The following is a 20,578-nucleotide window of genomic DNA, read 5'->3' on the forward strand; positions in this document are numbered from 1 at the left end:
ACAAAAATACCCTTTCACAAGACATTTGGATGAAGAAAAGGAAAGACTCAAGGAGCTTGGACCAGATCGACCCAATTTCCAAATTCAGCAGCAGTCAATTGATGGTGGTCGAGCTTACACTCAGTGCTTTTCCAGCACTTCTTATTGAATGCATTGGCCATGCTGTCGAAGGAAAAGAGATAGGTGACTGAGATGACTGACTTTAAATAGAAGGTCATTGAGAAATTGGCAAACCAGAAAGAATGGATGCCTGTGATTAGGCAACTCTACAGTGTGTGTGTGCTAATACCAGTGTATTTTGTCATAAGTTTTGTCATGGTGGCTGCATGTGATATTTAACGAGTCGCCAGGTTGTAGGAATAGGACAGCAGGGAACTGTGAAACACATGCAGCTTCCTAGAGAAATATATATGTTGGATAAAAAAAAAATTAGAGCCAATTACAAATGAAAGTAAAGATTTCAAAGGAGACCCTGATATCACATTTTCACTCACCTATAAGCAGTGTTATAGAAGATGTATTGCTGTAGCTGTAAACATCATGATCCATAGTGGCATATGGAGACTATTAAGCTGATCTGATCTCTGTTTTGTGGTGAAATCTGGATGAAGTTATGTGCTACGTTATGTTATATGCATCACTGCTGCCTCCTTATGGACCTCTTCTCCTGATATCCCACTGCTTGGATGCCACTGTACAATATAATGAGACTTAATCCTTTGCTTTTATTGCATGTACATATAACCAATTCATCAACTAACTTTCATATACATGCCAGTAATATTTATAAGCATACATATACATGCTTGTGACAGCCTGGGAAATCTTTTCACATTGTGGATTTTTAGATATTTTCTACTATAGAGTGCATTATATAGATCAGTGGAAAGTCAACAAATACAATAAATGCAAGCAAAAGACTATATACTAGCCTATTATATGTATAATATATTTAACAATAGATTAAGAAAACTATACAGTTCAAAACACTGTAAAAAAAAGTATTTATGCCATATTAAGTCTAATAATAATCCTAAGCACACTAGAAAATGTCAAGTGACTTGTGAGTAAAAATGATTTTAATGAGTTTCATGTGAATTCTCACAAGTGTAGATCATGTAACTTCAACATGTTACCAGTTTTATCAGTGACCTCTACTGTACACTTCCTATACTGCGTCCTATTACAGACTGGAGTAATCAGAGAACAGATCTTATTTGCAGGTGTTTGGTGTGAAGCTTTTTGTTAAACAGAAAGGGAAAGTGTGTGGCTGTGCTTACTAGCAGCACAGAAATATACTGCACTGTCCTCAGGAGTTAGACTGGATATGAACAGATATGCATCCCCTGTGGATTGTCCTGAAATGTTGAATCGGGTTTTAAACTTCTCCTCAGGAGTTGGTTTTTTGTTCAGGAGGATTCCAATGAGCTCAATGGATTCACTGACTGTTTTTTGTTGATACCAGTACATGTATTGATAGTTGCTATCACCATGCCGGCAGCTGAACTTCGCTGGACTCTGTTCAGGTTTTATTAGTAGATGTTGTGGTAATTGCTGGACTTTGAGGGAAGAGATAACTGTGGCTATAGAAAAAAAGTGAGGTTTATTTTTGTTAGAAGAAGTTAGAATTAAAACAAACCTAGATTTCAAAACTAATGTATGAAGTCATTTTTTAAAATAATGCTTACCTTTAAGACTGATAAGAATCATACTTGAAACTATAATTTTAGCCATCTTGTCAAGTGTTCTTCAGTCTTTCCAGGCTGCAGTCATATTTTTTAACCAATTGTTTGTGAAATGATAAAATATCACTGACTCCACCTGCCTTTTGATTGTATATCCTCTGACTCTAAATACAGGTGCTAATGCATCGCGATATAACACAGGAAGGTGTCACGTGACACAGGCGGGGGATTTCAGTGCATGGTTTTATATATTTGGGTTCATGTGATTGGACCATTCTCAACGGGCCTCATTACCGCTCAGCAGATTGTTAGTTAATGGACAGGTCCTCATTAACGTGGAAGTAAGTGAAATATCTGGAGATGAACGAAAATTCGCTTATATCTTTACAAAAAAACCCTTTCACAAGGCATTCAGATGAAGAAAAGGAAAGACTCAAGGAGCTTGGACCAGATCGACCCAATTTCCAAATTCGGCAGCAGTCAAGTGATGGCAGTCGAGCTTACACTCAGTGCTTTTCCAGCACTTCTTATTGAATGCATTGGCCATGTTGTCAGTGGAAAAGAGACTGGTGACTGAGATGACTGACTTTAACCAGAAGATCATTGAGAAATTGGCAAACCAGAAAGAATGGATGCCTGTGATTAGGCAACTCTACAGTGTGTGTGTGTGTGTGTGTGTGTGTGCACTTTAATGATTAGCTTTATTATTGATAATAAACCCACATTGAACTCAAATTGACTGATTCATAGTACATTTGATGAATGCTTTAACAGTTGATTTTAACAGTAACATTTTCAATATATTATCTTAGAAGTAATGATAGATGATCACCTGATAAACATCTATTTACAGTCCTGCTTTACTAACAGTTTGATCTAAAGTTTGTTTGCCCCCCCCCCAAATTTGTTTAGCACCAGCTGCCACTCCTCACTGCACAGAATAACTCAAATTATTTATTTTTATAGCGCCTTTTACAATGGACTTTGTCTCAAAGCAGAATAACTCACTATATAGTACAGAGTCACTATACAGTAAGCTCAAAACACAGAAAAAAGGAATTTATATCATATCATATAAAATTTATGAATTTCCCTTTGGGATGAATAAAGTATCTATCTATCTATCTATCTATCTATCTATCTATCTATCTATCTATCTATCTATCTGTCTGTCTGTCTGTCTGTCTGTCTGTCTGTCTGTCTGTCTGTCTGTCTGTCTGTCTGTCTATCTATCTATCTATCTATCTATCTATCTATCTATCTATCTATCTATCTATCTATCTATCTATCTATCTATCTATATCCAGTCTATTCATAGTCTTAAACACACTAGAAAATGTCAAGTGACTTGTGAGTAAAAATGATTTCATTAAATTTCATGTGAATTCTCGCAAGTGTAGATCATGTAACTTCAACATGTTACCAGTTTTATCAGTGACCTCTACTGTACACTTCCTATACTGCGTCCTATTACAGACTGGAGTAATCAGAGAACAGATCTTATTTGCAGGTGTTTGGTGTGAAGCTTTTTGTTAAACAGAAAGGGAAAGTGTGTGGCTGTGCTTACTAGCAGCACAGAAATATACTGCACTGTCCTCAGGAGTTAGACTGGATATGAACAGATATGCATCCCCTGTAGAGTGTCCTGAAATGTTGAATCGGGTTTTAAACTTCTCCTCAGGAGTGGGGTTTTTGTTCAGGAGCATTCCAATGAGCTCAATGGATTCACTGACTGTTTTTTGTTGATACCAGTACATGTAGATATAACTGCTATCACCATGCCGGCAGCTGAGCTTTGCTTGACTCTCCTCAGGTTTTATTAGTAGATGTTGTGGTGATTGCTGGATGTTGAGGGAAGAGATAACTGTGGCTATAAAAAAAAGTGATGTGTATTTTTGTTAGAAGTTAGAACTAAAACAAACCTAGATTTCAAAACTATTGTATCAAGTCATTTTTAAAATAATGCTTACCTTTAAGACAGATAAGAATGATACATGAGACTATAATTTTAGCCATCGTGTCAAGTGTTCTTCAGTCTTTCCAGGCTGCAGTCATTTTTAACTAATTGTTTGTGAAATGATAAAATATCACTGACTCCACCTGCCTCTTGATTGAATATCCTCTGACTCTGAGTACAGGTGCAAATGCATCATGATATAACACAGGAAGGTGTCACGTGACACAGGCGGGGGATTTCAGGGAATGGTTTAGTGTGTATCTAGCACTGTGTTACTCACTGCCAGTGGCGGCCGGTCAATAGAGGGTGCTGGGACACGGCCTCCTTAAAGTTAGCCAGAGTAGACTGCTACTTCAATATGTTAACAATAATTATATATTTTAATAATGAAATAAAATCATTTATTTGTACAATTCCACTGTTAGTTATATTATTATTTATTAAAAATAAAAAAAATTCAAACCGTATTTTGTTCATTTGTGTGTGTGTGTACAATCGAGTGTGTATGTTGGTCGTAAAATTCTGAAAAACATGTGACTTGAAGCTGAGCTCTGATTGTCTTGTTTCAAATTTTCCTTGGAGTACGGCACTCTGCGCCCCGGACCATCCCCCTTTTGTTGTGAGTGAATCAATATTGTTTTTATATATTTGGGTTCATGTCATTGAACCATTCTCAACAGGCCTCATTACCGCTCAGCAGATTGTTAGTTAATGGACAGGTCCTCATTAATGTGGAAGTAAGCGAAATATCTGGAGATGAACGAAAATTCACTTATATCTTTACAAAATACCCTTTCACAAGGCATTCAGATGAAGAAAAGGAAAGACTCAAGGAGCTTGGACCAGATCGACCCAATTTCCAAATTCAGCAGCAGTCAAGTGATGGCGGTCGAGCTTACACTCAGTGCTTTTCCAGCACTTCTTATTGAATGCATTGGCCATGCTGTCAATGGAAAAGAGACTGGTGACTGAGATGACTGACTTTAACCAGAAGGTCACTGAGAAATTGGCAAACCAGAAGAATGGATGCCTGTGATTAGGCAACTCTACAGTGTGTGTGCGTGTGTGTGCTTTAATGATTAGCTTCATTACTTCATTACTGATAATGAACCCACACTGAACTCAAATTGACTGATTCATAGCTTTAACAGTTGATTTTAACAGTAACATTTTCAATATACAGTAATACCTTGACTTGTGAGTTTAACTCGTTCTGCGACCGAGCTCGTAACTCAATTTGTTCATATATCAAATTAAATTTCTCTATTAAAATGAATTGAAATGCTCCAATATTAATCCGTTCCAGCCACAAGTTCACAAGTGTAGATCATGTAACTTTAACATGTTGCCAGTTTTATCAGTGACCTCTACTGTACACTTCCTATACTGCGTCCTATTACAGACTGGAGTAATCAGAGAACAGATCTTATTTGCAGGTGTTTGGTGTGAAGCTTTTTGTTAAACAGAAAGGGAAAGTGTGTGGCTGTGCTTACTAGCAGCACAGAAATATACTGCACTGTCCTCAGGAGTTAGACTGGATATGAGCAGAAATGCATCCCCTGTAGCGTGTCCTGAAATGTTGAATCGCGTTTTAAACTTCTCCTCAGGAATGACTCTTTGGTACTGGAGCATTCCTATGAGCTCAGTGGATTCACCAACTCCCTTTTGTTGATACCAGTACATGTATTCATAGCTGCTATCACCATGCCGGCAACTGAGCTTCGCTTCCCTCTGTTCAGGTTTTATTAGTAGATGTTGTGGTGATTGATGGATGTTGAGGGAAGAGATAACTGTGGCTATAGAAATTTTTTTTATACATATCTTTGTTAGAAGTTAGAACAAAACAAATGTATGAAGGCATTTCAAAAAAAATAATGCTTACCTTTAAGACTGATAAGAACGATAGTTGAGACTATAATTTTAGCCATCTTGTCAAGTGTTTTTCAGTCTTTTCCAGTCATATTTTTAACTAATTGTTTGTGAAATGATAAAATATCACTGACTCCACCTGCCTTTTGATTGTATATCCTCTACCTCTCAGAACAGGGGCAAATGCATCATGATATAACACAGGAAGGTGTCACGTGACACAGGTGGGGGATCTCAGTGCATGGTTTTATATATTTGGCCTCATGTCATTGGACCGTTCTCAACGGGCCTCATTACCGCTCAGCAGATTGTTAGTTAACGGACAGGTACTCATTAATGTGGAAGTAAGCGAAATAACTGGAGATGAACAAAAATTCGCTCATATCTTTACAAAAATACCCTTTCACAAGGCATTCGGATGAAGAAAAGGAAAGACTCAAGGAGCTTGGACCAGATCGACCCAATTTCCAAATTCAGCAGCAGTCAAGTGATGGCGGTCGAGCTTACACTCAGTGCTTTTCCAGCACATCTTATTGAATGCATTGGCCATGCTGTCAAAGGAAAAGAGATAGGTGACTGAGATGACTGACTTTAAATAGAAGGTCACTGAGAAATTGGCAAACCAGAAAGAATGGATGCCTGTGATTAGGCAACTCTACAGTGTGTGTGTGCTAATACCAGTGTATTTTGTCATAAGTTTTGTCATGGTGGCTGCATGTGATATTTAACAAGTCGCCAGGTTGTAGCAATAGGACAGCAGGGAACTGTGAAACACATGCAGCTTCCTAGAGAAATATATATGTTGGATAAAAAAAAAAAATTAGAGCCAATTACAAATGAAAATAAAGATTTTAAAGGAGACCCTGATATCACATTTTCACTCACCTATAAGCAGTGTTATAGAAAATGTATTGCTGTAGCTCTAAACATCATGATCCATAGTGGCATATGGAGACTATTAAGCTGATCTGATCTCTGTTTTGTGGTGAAATCTGGATGAAGTTATGTGCTACGTTATGTTATATGCATCACTGCTGCCTCCTTATGGACCTCTTCTCCTCATATCCCACTGCTTGGATGCCACTGTGCAATATAATGAGACTTAATCCGTTGCTTTTATTGCATGTACATATAACCAATTCATCAACTAACTTTCATATACATGCCAGTAATACTTATAAGCATACATATACATGCTTGTGACAGCCTGGGAAATCTTTTCACATTGTGGATTTTTAGATATTTTCTACTATAGAGTGCATTATATAGATCAGTGGAAAGTCAACAAATACAATAAATACAAGCAAAAGACTATATACTAGCCTATTATATGTATAATATATTTAACAATAGATTAAGAAAACTATACAATTCAAAACACTGTAAAAAAAAAAAACTTATTTATGCCATATTAAGTCTAATAATAATCCTAAGCACACTAGAAAATGTCAAGTGACTTGTGAGTAAAAATGATTTTAATGAGTTTCATGTGAATTCTCACAAGTGTAGATCATGTAACTTCAACATGTTACCAGTTTTATCAGTGACCTCTACTGTACACTTCCTATACTGCGTCCTATTACAGACTGGAGTAATCAGAGAACAGATCTTATTTGCAGGTGTTTGGTGTGAAGCTTTTTGTTAAACAGAAAGGGAAAGTGTGTGGCTGTGCTTACTAGCAGCACAGAAATATACTGCACTGTCCTCAGGAGTTAGACTGGATATGAGCAGAAATGCATCCCCTGTAGCGTGTCCTGAAATGTTGAATCGGGTTTTAAACTTCTCCTCAGGAATGGGGTTTTGGAACCGGAGCATTCCAATGAGCTCAATGGATTCACTGACTGTTTTTTGTTGATACCAGTACATGTATTGATAGTTGCTATCACCATGCCGGCAGCTGAGCTTCGCTTCCCTCTGTTCAGGTTTTATTAGTAGATGTTGTGGTAATTGCTGGACTTTGAGGGAAGAGATAACTGTGGCTATAGAAAAAAAGTGAGGTTTATTTTTGTTAGAAGAAGTTAGAATTAAAACAAACCTGGATATCAAAACTAATGTATGAAGTCATTTTTAAAATAATGCTTACCTTTAAGACTGATAAGAATCATACTTGAGACTATAATTTTAGCCATCTTGTCAAGTGTTCTCCAGTCTTTCCAGGCTGCAGTGATATTGTTAACTAATTGTTTGTGAAATGATAAAATATCACTGACTCCACCTGCCTTTTGATTGTATATCCTCTGACTTTAAATACAGGTGCTAATGCATCGCGATATAACACAGGAAGGTGTCACATGACACAGGCGGGGGATTTCAGGGAATGGTTTAGTGTGTATCTAGCACTGTGTTACTCACTGCACAGAAATACAAGGTGTTGTACTCTGCTGTCACAGACTGTGCCGTGAGATTACCTTCCTTCTCTGCATCTCCCAAAATACAGACCCCACTTTTTTGTCTATTTCTGGTTTCTTGAAATCGAGAAACCCGATAAGTTCAAGACTTTGCTGGTTAAATGCTAATACCAGTGTATTTTGTCATAAGTTTTGTCATGGTGGCTGCATGTGATATTTAACGAGTCGCCAGGTTGTAGCAATAGGACAGCAGGGAACTGTGAAATTGATAATCACATGCAGCTCTTTAGAGGGAATATATGTGGGATAAAAAAATTAGAGCCAATTACAAATGAAAATAAAGATTTCAAAGGAGACCCTGATATCACATTTTCACTCACCTATAAGCAGTTATAGAAAATGTATTGCTGTAGCTGTAAACATCATGATCCATAGTGGCATATGGAGACTATTAAGCTGATCTGATCTCTGTTTTGTGGTGAAATCTGGATGAAGTTATGTGCTACGTTATGTTATATGCATCACTGCTGCCTCCTTATGGACCTCTTCTCCTCATATCCCACTGCTTGGATGCCACTGTGCAATATAATGAGACTTAATCCTTTGCTTTTATTGCATGTACATATAACCAATTCATCAACTAACTTTCATATACATGTCAGTAATATTTATAAGCATACATATACATGCTTGTGACAGCCTGGGAAATCTTTTCACATTGTGGATTTTTAGATATTTTCTACTATAGAGTGCATTATATAGATCAGTGGAAAGTCAACAAATACAATAAATACAAACAAAAGACTGATTTTAAGTTTCTTTGCCCAACAACCCCCCCCCATTTGTTTAGCCCCAGGTGCCACTCCTCACTGCACAGAATAATTCAATTTATTAATTTTTATAGCGCCTTTTACAATGGACATTGTCTCAAAGCAGAATAACTCACTATATAGTACAGAGTCACTATACAGTAAGCTCAAAACACTGAAAAAAGCACACTAGAAAATGTCAAGTGACTTGTGAGTAAAAACAATTTCATTAAATTTTATATGAATTCTCACAAGTGTAGATCATGTAACTTCAACATGTTACCAGTTTTATCAGTGACCTCTACTGTACACTTCCTATACTGCGTCCTATTACAGACTGGAGTAATCAGAGAACAGATCTTATTTGCAGGTGTTTGGTGTGAAGCTTTTTGTTAAACAGAAAGGGAAAGTGTGTGGCTGTGCTTACTAGCAGCACAGAAATATACTGCACTGTCCTCAGGAGTTAGACTGGATATGAACAGATATGCATCCCCTGTAGCGTGTCCTGAAATGTTGAATCGGGTTTTAAACTTCTCCTCAGGAATGGGGTTTTTGTACTGGAGCATTCCAATGAGCTCAATGGAGTCACTGACTGTTTTTTGTTGATACCAGTACATGTAGATATAGCTGCTATCACCATGCTGGCAGCTGAGCTTTGCTTGACTCTCCTCAGGTTTTATTAGTAGATGTTGTGGTGATTGCTGGATGTTGAGGGAAGAGATAACTGTGGCTATAGAAAAAAAGTGATGTGTATTTTTGTTAAAAGTTAGAACTAAAACAAACCTAGATTTCAAAACTATTGTATCAAGTCATTTTTAAAATAATGCTTACCTTTAAGACAGATAAGAATGATACATGAGACTATAATTTTAGCCATCGTGTCAAGTGTTCTTCAGTCTTTCCAGGCTGCAGTCATTTTTAACTAATTGTTTGTGAAATGATAAAATATCACTGACTCCACCTGCCTCTTGATTGAATATCCTCTGACTCTGAGTACAGGTGCAAATGCATCATGATATAACACAGGAAGGTGTCACGTGACACAGGCGGGGGATTTCAGGGAATGGTTTAGTGTGTATCTAGCACTGTGTTACTCACTGCCAGTGGCGGCCGGTCAATAGAGGGTGCTGGGACACGGCCTCCTTAAAGTTAGCCAGAGTAGACTGCTACTTCAATATGTTAACAATAATTATATATTTTAATAATGAAATAAAATCATTTATTTGTACAATTCCACTTAGTTATATTATTATTTATTAAAAATAAAAAAAATCCAAACCGTACTTTGTTCATTTGTGTGTGTGTGTACAATCGAGTGTGTATGTTGGTCGTAAAATTCTGAAAAACATGTGACTTGAGGCTGAGCTCTGATTGTCTTGTTTCAAATTTTCCTTGGAGTACGGCACTCTGCGCCCCGGACCATCCCCCTTTTGTTGTGAGTGAATCAATATTGTTTTTATATATTTGGGTTCATGTCATTGAACCATTCTCAACGAGTCTCATTACTGCTCAGCAGATTGTTAGTTAATTTACAGGTCCTCATTAATGTGGAAGTAAGCGAAATATCTGGAGATGAACGAAAATTCACTTATATCTTTACAAAATACCCTTTCACAAGGCATTCAGATGAAGAAAAGGAAAGACTCAAGGAGCTTGGACCAGATTGACCCAATTTCCAAATTCAGCAGCAGTCAAGTGATGGCGGTCGAGCTTACACTCAGTGCTTTTCCAGCACTTCTTATTGAATGCATTGGCCATGCTGTCAGTGGAAAAGAGACTGGTGACTGAGATGACTGACTTTAACCAGAAGGTCACTGAGAAATTGGCAAACCAGAAGAATGGATGCCTGTGATTAGGCAACTCTACAGTGTGTGTGCGTGTGTGTGCTTTAATGATTAGCTTCATTACTTCATTACTGATAATGAACCCACACTGAACTCAAATTGACTGATTCATAGCTTTAACAGTTGATTTTAACAGTAACATTTTCAATATACAGTAATACCTTGACTTGTGAGTTTAACTCGTTCTGCGACCGAGCTCGTAACTCAATTTGTTCATATATCAAATTAAATTTCTCTATTAAAATGAATTGAAATGCTACAATATTAATCCGTTCCAGCCACAAGTTCACAAGTGTAGATCATGTAACTTTAACATGTTGCCAGTTTTATCAGTGACCTCTACTGTATACTTCCTATACTGCGTCCTATTACAGACTGGAGTAATCAGAGAACAGATCTTATTTGCAGGTGTTTGGTGTGAAGCTTTTTGTTAAACAGAAAGGGAAAGTGTGTGGCTGTGCTTACTAGCAGCACAGAAATATACTGCACTGTCCTCAGGAGTTAGACTGGATATGAGCAGAAATGCATCCCCTGTAGCGTGTCCTGAAATGTTGAATCGCATTTTAAACTTCTCCTCAGGAATGACTCTTTGGAGCTGGAGCATTCCTATGAGCTCAGTGGATTCACCAACTCCCTTTTGTTGATACCAGTACATGTATTCATAGCTGCTATCACCATGCCGGCAACTGAGCTTCGCTGGACTCTCCTCAGGTTTTATTAGTAGATGTTGTGGTGATTGATGGATGTTGAGGGAAGAGATAACTGTGGCTATAGAAATTTTTTTTATACATATCTTTGTTAGAAGTTAGAACAAAACAAATGTATGAAGGCATTTCAAAAAAAATAATGCTTACCTTTAAGACTGATAAGAACGATAGTTGAGACTATAATTTTAGCCATCTTGTCAAGTGTTTTTCAGTATTTTCCAGTCATATTTTTAACTAATTGTTTGTGAAATGATAAAATATCACTGACTCCACCTGCCTTTTGATTGTATATCCTCTGACTCTCAGAACAGGTGCAAATGCATCATGATATAACACAGGAAGGTGTCACGTGACACAGGTGGGGGATCTCAGTGCATGGTTTTATATATTTGGCCTCATGTCATTGGACCATTCTCAACGGGCCTCATTACCGCTCAGCAGATTGTTAGTTAACGGACAGGTACTCATTAATGTGGAAGTAAGCGAAATAACTGGAGATGAACAAAAATTCGCTCATATCTTTACAAAAATACCCTTTCACAAGGCATTCGGATGAAGAAAAGGAAAGACTCAAGGAGCTTGGACCAGATCGACCCAATTTCCAAATTCAGCAGCAGTCAAGTGATGGCGGTCGAGCTTACACTCAGTGCTTTTCCAGCACATCTTATTGAATGCATTGGCCATGCTGTCAAAGGAAAAGAGATAGGTGACTGAGATGACTGACTTTAAATAGAAGGTCACTGAGAAATTGGCAAACCAGAAAGAATGGATGCCTGTGATTAGGCAACTCTACAGTGTGTGTGTGCTAATACCAGTGTATTTTGTCATAAGTTTTGTCATGGTGGCTGCATGTGATATTTAACAAGTCGCCAGGTTGTAGCAATAGGACAGCAGGGAACTGTGAAACACATGCAGCTTCCTAGAGAAATATATATGTTGGATAAAAAAAAAAAATTAGAGCCAATTACAAATGAAAATAAAGATTTTAAAGGAGACCCTGATATCACATTTTCACTCACCTATAAGCAGTGTTATAGAAAATGTATTGCTGTAGCTCTAAACATCATGATCCATAGTGGCATATGGAGACTATTAAGCTGATCTGATCTCTGTTTTGTGGTGAAATCTGGATGAAGTTATGTGCTACGTTATGTTATATGCATCACTGCTGCCTCCTTATGGACCTCTTCTCCTGATATCCCACTGCTTGGATGCCACTGTGCAATATAATGAGACTTAATCCGTTGCTTTTATTGCATGTACATATAACCAATTCATCAACTAACTTTCATATACATGCCAGTAATACTTATAAGCATACATATACATGCTTGTGACAGCCTGGGAAATCTTTTCACATTGTGGATTTTTAGATATTTTCTACTATAGAGTGCATTATATAGATCAGTGGAAAGTCAACAAATACAATAAATACAAGCAAAAGACTATATACTAGCCTATTATATGTATAATATATTTAACAATAGATTAAGAAAACTATACAATTCAAAACACTGTAAAAAAAAAAAAAGTATTTATGCCATATTAAGTCTAATAATAATCCTAAGCACACTAGAAAATGTCAAGTGACTTGTGAGTAAAAATGATTTTAATGAGTTTCATGTGAATTCTCACAAGTGTAGATCATGTAACTTCAACATGTTACCAGTTTTATCAGTGACCTCTACTGTACACTTCCTATACTGCGTCCTATTACAGACTGGAGTAATCAGAGAACAGATCTTATTTGCAGGTGTTTGGTGTGAAGCTTTTTGTTAAACAGAAAGGGAAAGTGTGTGGCTGTGCTTACTAGCAGCACAGAAATATACTGCACTGTCCTCAGGAGTTAGACTGGATATGAGCAGAAATGCATCCCCTGTAGAGTGTCCTGAAATGTTGAATCGTGTTTTAAACTTCTCCTCAGGAATGGGGTTTTGGAACCGGAGCATTCCAATGAGCTCAATGGATTCACTGACTGTTTTTTGTTGATACCAGTACATGTATTGATAGTTGCTATCACCATGCCGGCAGCTGAGCTTCGCTTCCCTCTGTTCAGGTTTTATTAGTAGATGTTTTGGTAATTGCTGGACTTTGAGGGACGAGATAACTGTGGCTATAAAAAAAATGTGATGTTTATCTTTGTTAGAAGAAATTAGAACTAAAACAAACCTAGATTTCAAAACTAATGTATGAAGTCATTTTTTAAAATAATGCTTACCTTTAAGACAGATAAGAATGATACTTGAGACTATAATTTTAGCCATCGTGTCAAGTGTTCTTCAGTCTTTCCAGTCTACAGTCATATTTTTAACTAATTGTTTGTGAAATGATAAAATATCACTGACTCCACTTGCTTTTTGATTGTATATCCTCTGACTCTAAATACAGGTGCTAATGCATCGCGATATAACACAGGAAGGTGTCACGTGACACAGGCGGGGGATTTCAGTGCATGGTTTTATATATTTGGGTTCATGTGTTTGGACCATTCTCAACGGGCCTCATTACTGCTCAACAGATTGTTAGTTAACAGACAGGTCCTCATTAACGTGGAAGTAAGTGAAATATCTGGAGATGAACAAAAATTCGCTTATATCTTTATAAAAATACCCTTTCACAAGGTATTCAGATGAAGAAAAGGAAAGACTCAAGGATCTTGGACCAGATCGACCCAATTTCCAAATTCAGCAGCAGTCAAGTGATGGCGGTCGAGCTTACACTCAGTGCTTTTCCAGCACTTCTTATTGAATGCATTGGCCATGCTGTCAGTGGAAAAGAGACTGGTGACTGACCTTAAGCAGAATGTCACTGACAAATTGGCAAACCAGAAAGAATGGATGCCTGTGATTAGGCAACTTTCCTGTGTGTGTGTGTGTGTGTGTTTTAATGATTACCTTAACAGTGGTGTAATGTAACGAAGTAAAATTACTTCGTTACAGTACTTAAGTATTTTTTGAGAGTTTTTGTACTTTACTTGAGTTTTTATAGTTCTGTCAACTTTTACTTTTAGTTCACTACTTTTACTGTTACTGATACATTTACTGTTTGGCATTTTTGTTACTTACTACAAAAAAACCTGCATCCAAATTTGCGGTAAAGGAAGTATGTGGTTAGTGATGACTTTAGGCTATGTCCACATGTAGCTGGGTATTTTTAAAAACTGAGATTTTTCAACTTCTTTTTTTTTAAAAATCCTGTCCACACGACCTACGTGTTAAAAATGTCTTTGTCCACATGAAAACACAAAACGCCCTGTTAAGTGTTGTCAGGAGCATGCCTAGCCAATCAGAAGCCTAGACAAAACTTTATTACCAGTTCTGGTAGTTTAACAACAATGGTGAGTCGTGTGAAAGCGATGCCTTTGACATGCGAAAATTTCATTGTAGAATGTAGAAGTCTGACCGGGTCTCGTCCAAAACCGCCATTGCTGTGTGCGTTATTGGAGTTTTGTATGCAGCAGCAGTGAGCTTCATATTACATTCCGGCCCCTCTGTTCATGAACGTAATGTGTGAATAACTGCTCGTGTATGTGCACGCATGTAAAAAGTCCAGTAAACAAAGAAGTTTACGTAAGTCTGCTATTGCACAAAATATATTCATAAACAAAGCTGATGTCAAATCAAGGAGACCGGCACACAGACAATGACGTCAATTCGTCAAAATCTCCGTTTCCCCTGTCCACACAACACCACTGAAAATGGTGAGTTTTGGAAAATGTTCACTTTGGCAGTTAAGCTCTGTTTTCAACAACCTCAAACTGCATGTGGACAAAAGGTCAAAACGCAGAGAAAAATCTCCCTTCTTAAAAATACCTGGGTACGAGTGGACATGGCCTTAGTTACAAGCGCACATGTATGGAAACATTGATACTGTACACTTCATTACAATACAGTTCTAAAGACCTCTTCTTTCTTTCATGCAAGTCTTATTTTTTTGGTTGTGCACTTATTGAGAAGTTTAAGAAAGAAAGCAATACAGAATAAAATTCATAATTCTCCAATTTTTTACAGTCTTGCTTTTTTATTAATTTACTTCTACGTGAATACATTTATGAAACTACTACTTTTGATACTTAAGTACAGTTTATTGCAGATACTTTAAGACTTTTACTCAAATAGAATTATAATGGTTGACTTTAACTTTTACTTGAGTCATTTTCTAACAAAATACCTGTACTTTTAATCAAAAATTATGGCTGTTGGGTACTTTATACAACATTGTGCCTTAATTACTTCATTACTGATAATAAACCCACATTGAACTCAAATTCACTGATCCATAGTACATTTATTACATGCTTTAACAGTTGATTTTAACAGCAACATTTTCAATATATTATCTTACCAGTAATGATCAAGAATCACTTGATGATCTATTTACAGTCCTGCTTTACCAACAGTTTGATTTTACGTTTGTTTGCACCCCCCCCCCCAATTTGTTTAGCACCAGGTGCCACTCCTCACTGCACAGAATAATTTAATTTATTTATTTGTATAGCGCCTTTTACAATGGACATTGTCTCAAAGCAGAATAACTCACTATATAGTACAGAGTCACTATACAGTAAGCTCAAAACACTGAAAAGAGGAATTTATGCCATATCCAGTCTATTCATAGTCCTAAGCACACTAGAAAATGTCAAGTGACTTGTGAGTAAAAATTATTTCATTAAATTTCATGTGAATTCTCACAAGTGTAGATCATGTAACTTTAACATGTTGCCAGTTTTATCAGTGACCTCTACTGTACACTTCCTATACTGCGTCCTATTACAGACTGGAGTAATCAGAGAACAGATCTTATTTGCAGGTGTTTGGTGTGAAGCTTTTTGTTAAACAGAAAGGGAAAGTGTGTGGCTGTGCTTACTAGCAGCACAGAAATATACTGCACTGTCCTCAGGAGTTAGACTGGATATGAGCAGAAATGCATCCCCTGTAGAGTGTCCTGAAATGTTGAATCGGGTTTTAAACTTCTCCTCAGGAGTGGGGTTTTTGTTCAGGAGCATTCCAATGAGCTCAATGGATTCACTGACTGTTTTTTGTTGATACCAGTACATGTAGATATAGCTGCTATCACCATGCCGGCAGCTGAGCTTCGCTTCCCTCTGTTCAGGTTTTATTAGTAGATGTTTTGGTAATTGCTGGACTTTGAGGGAAGAGATAACTGTGGCTATAAAAAAAAGTGATGTGTATTTTTGTTAGAAGAAGTTAGAACTAAAACAAACCTAGATTTCAAAACTAATGTATGAAGTCATTTTTTAAAATAATGCTTACCTTTAAGACAGATAAGAATGATACTTGAGACTATAATTTTAGCCATCGTGTCAAGTGTTCTTCAGTCTTTCCAGTCTACAGTCATATTTTTAACTAATTGTTTGTGAAATGATAAAATATCACTGACTCCACCTGCCTTTTGATTGAATATCCTCTGACTCTGAGTACAGGTGCAAATGCATCATGATATAACACAGGAAGGTGTCACGTGACACAGGCGGGGGATTTCAGGGAATGGTTTAGTGTGTATCTAGCACTGTGTTACTCACTGCACAGAAATACAAGGTGTTGTACTCTGCTGTCACAGACTGTGCCGTGAGATTACCTTCCTTCTCTGCATCTCCCAAAATACAGACCCCACTTTTTTGTCTATTTCTGGTTTCTTGAAATCGAGAAACCCGATAAGTTCAAGACTTTGCTGGTTAAATGCTAATACCAGTGTATTTTGTCATAAGTTTTGTCATGGTGGTTGCATGTGATATTTAACGAGTCGCCAGGTTGTAGCAATAGGACAGCAGGGAACTGTGAAATTGATAATCACATGCAGCTCTTTAGAGGGAATATATGTGGGATAAAAAAATTAGAGCCAATTACAAATGAAAATAAAGATTTCAAAGGAGACCCTGATATCACATTTTCACTCACCTATAAGCAGTTATAGAAAATGTATTGCTGTAGCTGTAAACATCATGATCCATAGTGGCATATGGAGACTATTAAGCTGATCTGATCTCTGTTTTGTGGTGAAATCTGGATGAAGTTATGTGCTACGTTATGTTATATGCATCACTGCTGCCTCCTTATGGACCTCTTCTCCTCATATCCCACTGCTTGGATGCCACTGTGCAATATAATGAGACTTAATCCTTTGCTTTTATTGCATGTACATATAACCAATTCATCAACTAACTTTCATATACATGTCAGTAATATTTATAAGCATACATATACATGCTTGTGACAGCCTGGGAAATCTTTTCACATTGTGGATTTTTAGATATTTTCTACTATAGAGTGCATTATATAGATCAGTGGAAAGTCAACAAATACAATAAATACAAACAAAAGACTGATTTTAAGTTTCTTTGCCCAACAACCCCCCCCATTTGTTTAGCCCCAGGTGCCACTCCTCACTGCACAGAATAATTCAATTTATTAATTTTTATAGCGCCTTTTACAATGGACATTGTCTCAAAGCAGAATAACTCACTATATAGTACAGAGTCACTATACAGTAAGCTCAAAACACTGAAAAAAGCACACTAGAAAATGTCAAGTGACTTGTGAGTAAAAACAATTTCATTAAATTTTATATGAATTCTCACAAGTGTAGATCATGTAACTTCAACATGTTACCAGTTTTATCAGTGACCTCTACTGTACACTTCCTATACTGCGTCCTATTACAGACTGGAGTAATCAGAGAACAGATCTTATTTGCAGGTGTTTGGTGTGAAGCTTTTTGTTAAACAGAAAGGGAAAGTGTGTGGCTGTGCTTACTAGCAGCACAGAAATATACTGCACTGTCCTCAGGAGTTAGACTGGATATGAACAGATATGCATCCCCTGTAGCGTGTCCTGAAATGTTGAATCGGGTTTTAAACTTCTCCTCAGGAATGGGGTTTTTGTACTGGAGCATTCCAATGAGCTCAATGGAGTCACTGACTGTTTTTTGTTGATACCAGTACATGTATTGATAGCTGCTATCACCATGCTGGCAGCTGAGCTTCGCTGGACTCTCCTCAGGTTTTATTAGTAGATGTTGTGGTGATTGCTGGATGTTGAGGGAAGAGATAACTGTGGCTATAAAAAAAAGTGATGTGTATTTTTGTTAGAAGTTAGAACTAAAACAAACCTAGATTTCAAAACTATTGTATCAAGTCATTTTTAAAATAATGCTTACCTTTAAGACAGATAAGAATGATACATGAGACTATAATTTTAGCCATCGTGTCAAGTGTTCTTCAGTCTTTCCAGGCTGCAGTCATATTTTTAACTAATTGTTTGTGAAATGATAAAATATCACTGACTCCACCTGCCTTTTGATTGAATATCCTCTGACTCTGAGTACAGGTGCAAATGCATCATGATATAACACAGGAAGGTGTCACGTGACACAGGCGGGGGATTTCAGGGAATGGTTTAGTGTGTATCTAGCACTGTGTTACTCACTGCCAGTGGCGGCCGGTCAATAGAGGGTGCTGGGACACGGCCCCCTTAAAGTTAGCCAGAGTAGACTGCTACTTCAATATGTTAACAATAATTATATATTTTAATAATGAAATAAAATCATTTATTTGTACAATTCCACTGTTAGTTATATTATTATTTATTAAAAATAAAAAAAATTCAAACCGTATTTTGTTCATTTGTGTGTGTGTGTACAATCGAGTGTGTATGTTGGTCGTAAAATTCTGAAAAACATGTGACTTGAGGCTGAGCTCTGATTGTCTTGTTTCAAATTTTCCTTGGAGTACGGCACTCTGCGCCCCGGACCATCCCCCTTTTGTTGTGAGTGAATCAATATTGTTTTTATATATTTGGGTTCATGTCATTGAACCATTCTCAACAGGCCTCATTACCGCTCAGCAGATTGTCAGGTAATGGACAGGTCCTCATTAATGTGGAAGTAAGCGAAATATCTGGAGATGAACGAAAATTCACTTATATCTTTACAAAATACCCTTTCACAAGGCATTCAGATGAAGAAAAGGAAAGACTCAAGGAGCTTGGACCAGATTGACCCAATTTCCAAATTCAGCAGCAGTCAAGTGATGGCGGTCGAGCTTACACTCAGTGCTTTTCCAGCACTTCTTACTGAATGCATTGGCCATGCTGTCAATGGAAAAGAGACTGGTGACTGAGATGACTGACTTTTACCAGAAGGTCACTGAGAAATTGGCAAACCAGAAGAATGGATGCCTGTGATTAGGCAACTCTACAGTGTGTGTGCGTGTGTGTGCTTTAATGATTAGCTTCATTACTTCATTACTGATAATGAACCCACACTGAACTCAAATTGACTGATTCATAGCTTTAACAGTTGATTTTAACAGTAACATTTTCAATATACAGTAATACCTTGACTTGTGAGTTTAACTCGTTCTGCGACCGAGCTCGTAACTCAATTTGTTCATATATCAAATTAAATTTCTCTATTAAAATGAATTGAAATGCTACAATATTAATCCGTTCCAGCCACAAGTTCACAAGTGTAGATCATGTAACTTTAACATGTTGCCAGTTTTATCAGTGACCTCTACTGTACACTTCCTATACTGCGTCCTATTACAGACTGGAGTAATCAGAGAACAGATCTTATTTGCAGGTGTTTGGTGTGAAGCTTTTTGTTAAACAGAAAGGGAAAGTGTGTGGCTGTGCTTACTAGCAGCACAGAAATATACTGCACTGTCCTCAGGAGTTAGACTGGATATGAACAGATATGCATCCCCTGTAGCGTGTCCTGAAATGTTGAATCGGGTTTTAAACTTCTCCTCAGGAGTGGGGTTTTGGAACCGGAGCATTCCAATCAGCTCAATGGAGTCACTGACTGTTTTTTGTTGATACCAGTACATGTATTGATAGTCGCTATCACCATGCCGGCAGCTGAGCTTCGCTTCCCTCTCCTCAGGTTTTATTAGTAGATGTTGTGGTAGTTGCTGGATGTTGAGGGAAGAGATAACTGTGGCTATAGAAGTGACGTGTATTTTTGTTAGAAAAAGTTAGAACTAAAACAAACCTGGATTTCAAAACTATTGTATAAAGTCATTTTTAAAATAATGCTTACCTTTAAGACAGATAAGAATGATACTTGAGACTATAATTTTAGCCATCGTGTCAAGTGTTCTTCACTCTTTCCAGGCTGCAGTCATTTTTAACTAATTTTTTGTGAAATGATAAAATATCACTGACTCCACCTGCCTTTTGATTGAATATCCTCTGACTCTGAGTACAGGTGCAAATGCATCATGATATAACACAGGAAGGTGTCATGTGACACAGGCGGGGGATTTCAGGGAATGGTTTAGTGTGTATCTAGCACTGTGTTACTCACTGCCAGTGGCGGCCGGTCAATAGGGGGTGCTG

General features: G+C 37.4%; 9 gene segments (V, D, J or C); all 9 read right to left on the minus strand.

Annotated features, from left to right (window-relative positions):
• Window positions 1-1,157: 1,157 nt before the first annotated feature.
• Window positions 1,158-1,832, minus strand: LOC131359173 (T cell receptor alpha variable 13-1-like). The segment is given in 2 exon segments: window positions 1,158-1,583; window positions 1,689-1,832. Coding segments are annotated over 2 exon segments (384 nt in total).
• Window positions 1,833-3,127: 1,295 nt separating this feature from the next.
• Window positions 3,128-3,796, minus strand: LOC131359172 (T cell receptor beta variable 16-like). The segment is given in 2 exon segments: window positions 3,128-3,555; window positions 3,656-3,796. Coding segments are annotated over 2 exon segments (384 nt in total).
• Window positions 3,797-5,027: 1,231 nt separating this feature from the next.
• On the minus strand, window positions 5,028-5,661 carry LOC131359174 (T cell receptor alpha variable 13-1-like). The segment is given in 2 exon segments: window positions 5,028-5,438; window positions 5,525-5,661. Coding segments are annotated over 2 exon segments (384 nt in total).
• A 1,418-nt stretch (window positions 5,662-7,079) lies between these two features.
• LOC131359170 (immunoglobulin kappa variable 3D-11-like) lies at window positions 7,080-7,731 on the minus strand. The segment is given in 2 exon segments: window positions 7,080-7,490; window positions 7,595-7,731. Coding segments are annotated over 2 exon segments (384 nt in total).
• Window positions 7,732-8,972: 1,241 nt separating this feature from the next.
• LOC131359168 (T cell receptor beta variable 16-like) lies at window positions 8,973-9,640 on the minus strand. The segment is given in 2 exon segments: window positions 8,973-9,398; window positions 9,500-9,640. Coding segments are annotated over 2 exon segments (384 nt in total).
• A 3,281-nt stretch (window positions 9,641-12,921) lies between these two features.
• On the minus strand, window positions 12,922-13,520 carry LOC131359175 (T cell receptor beta variable 16-like). The segment is given in 2 exon segments: window positions 12,922-13,332; window positions 13,438-13,520. Coding segments are annotated over 2 exon segments (384 nt in total).
• Window positions 13,521-15,977: 2,457 nt separating this feature from the next.
• Window positions 15,978-16,639, minus strand: LOC131359178 (T cell receptor beta variable 16-like). The segment is given in 2 exon segments: window positions 15,978-16,388; window positions 16,493-16,639. Coding segments are annotated over 2 exon segments (384 nt in total).
• A 1,318-nt stretch (window positions 16,640-17,957) lies between these two features.
• Window positions 17,958-18,441, minus strand: LOC131359879 (T cell receptor beta variable 16-like). The segment is given in 2 exon segments: window positions 17,958-18,295; window positions 18,396-18,441. Coding segments are annotated over 2 exon segments (384 nt in total).
• A 1,313-nt stretch (window positions 18,442-19,754) lies between these two features.
• LOC131359181 (T cell receptor beta variable 4-2-like) lies at window positions 19,755-20,325 on the minus strand. The segment is given in 2 exon segments: window positions 19,755-20,180; window positions 20,280-20,325. Coding segments are annotated over 2 exon segments (384 nt in total).
• Window positions 20,326-20,578: the final 253 nt, after the last annotated feature.

This window comes from Hemibagrus wyckioides, linkage group LG09 (assembly GCF_019097595.1).
Source record: "Hemibagrus wyckioides isolate EC202008001 linkage group LG09, SWU_Hwy_1.0, whole genome shotgun sequence".
NCBI classification, from domain to species: domain Eukaryota; kingdom Metazoa; phylum Chordata; class Actinopteri; order Siluriformes; family Bagridae; genus Hemibagrus; species Hemibagrus wyckioides.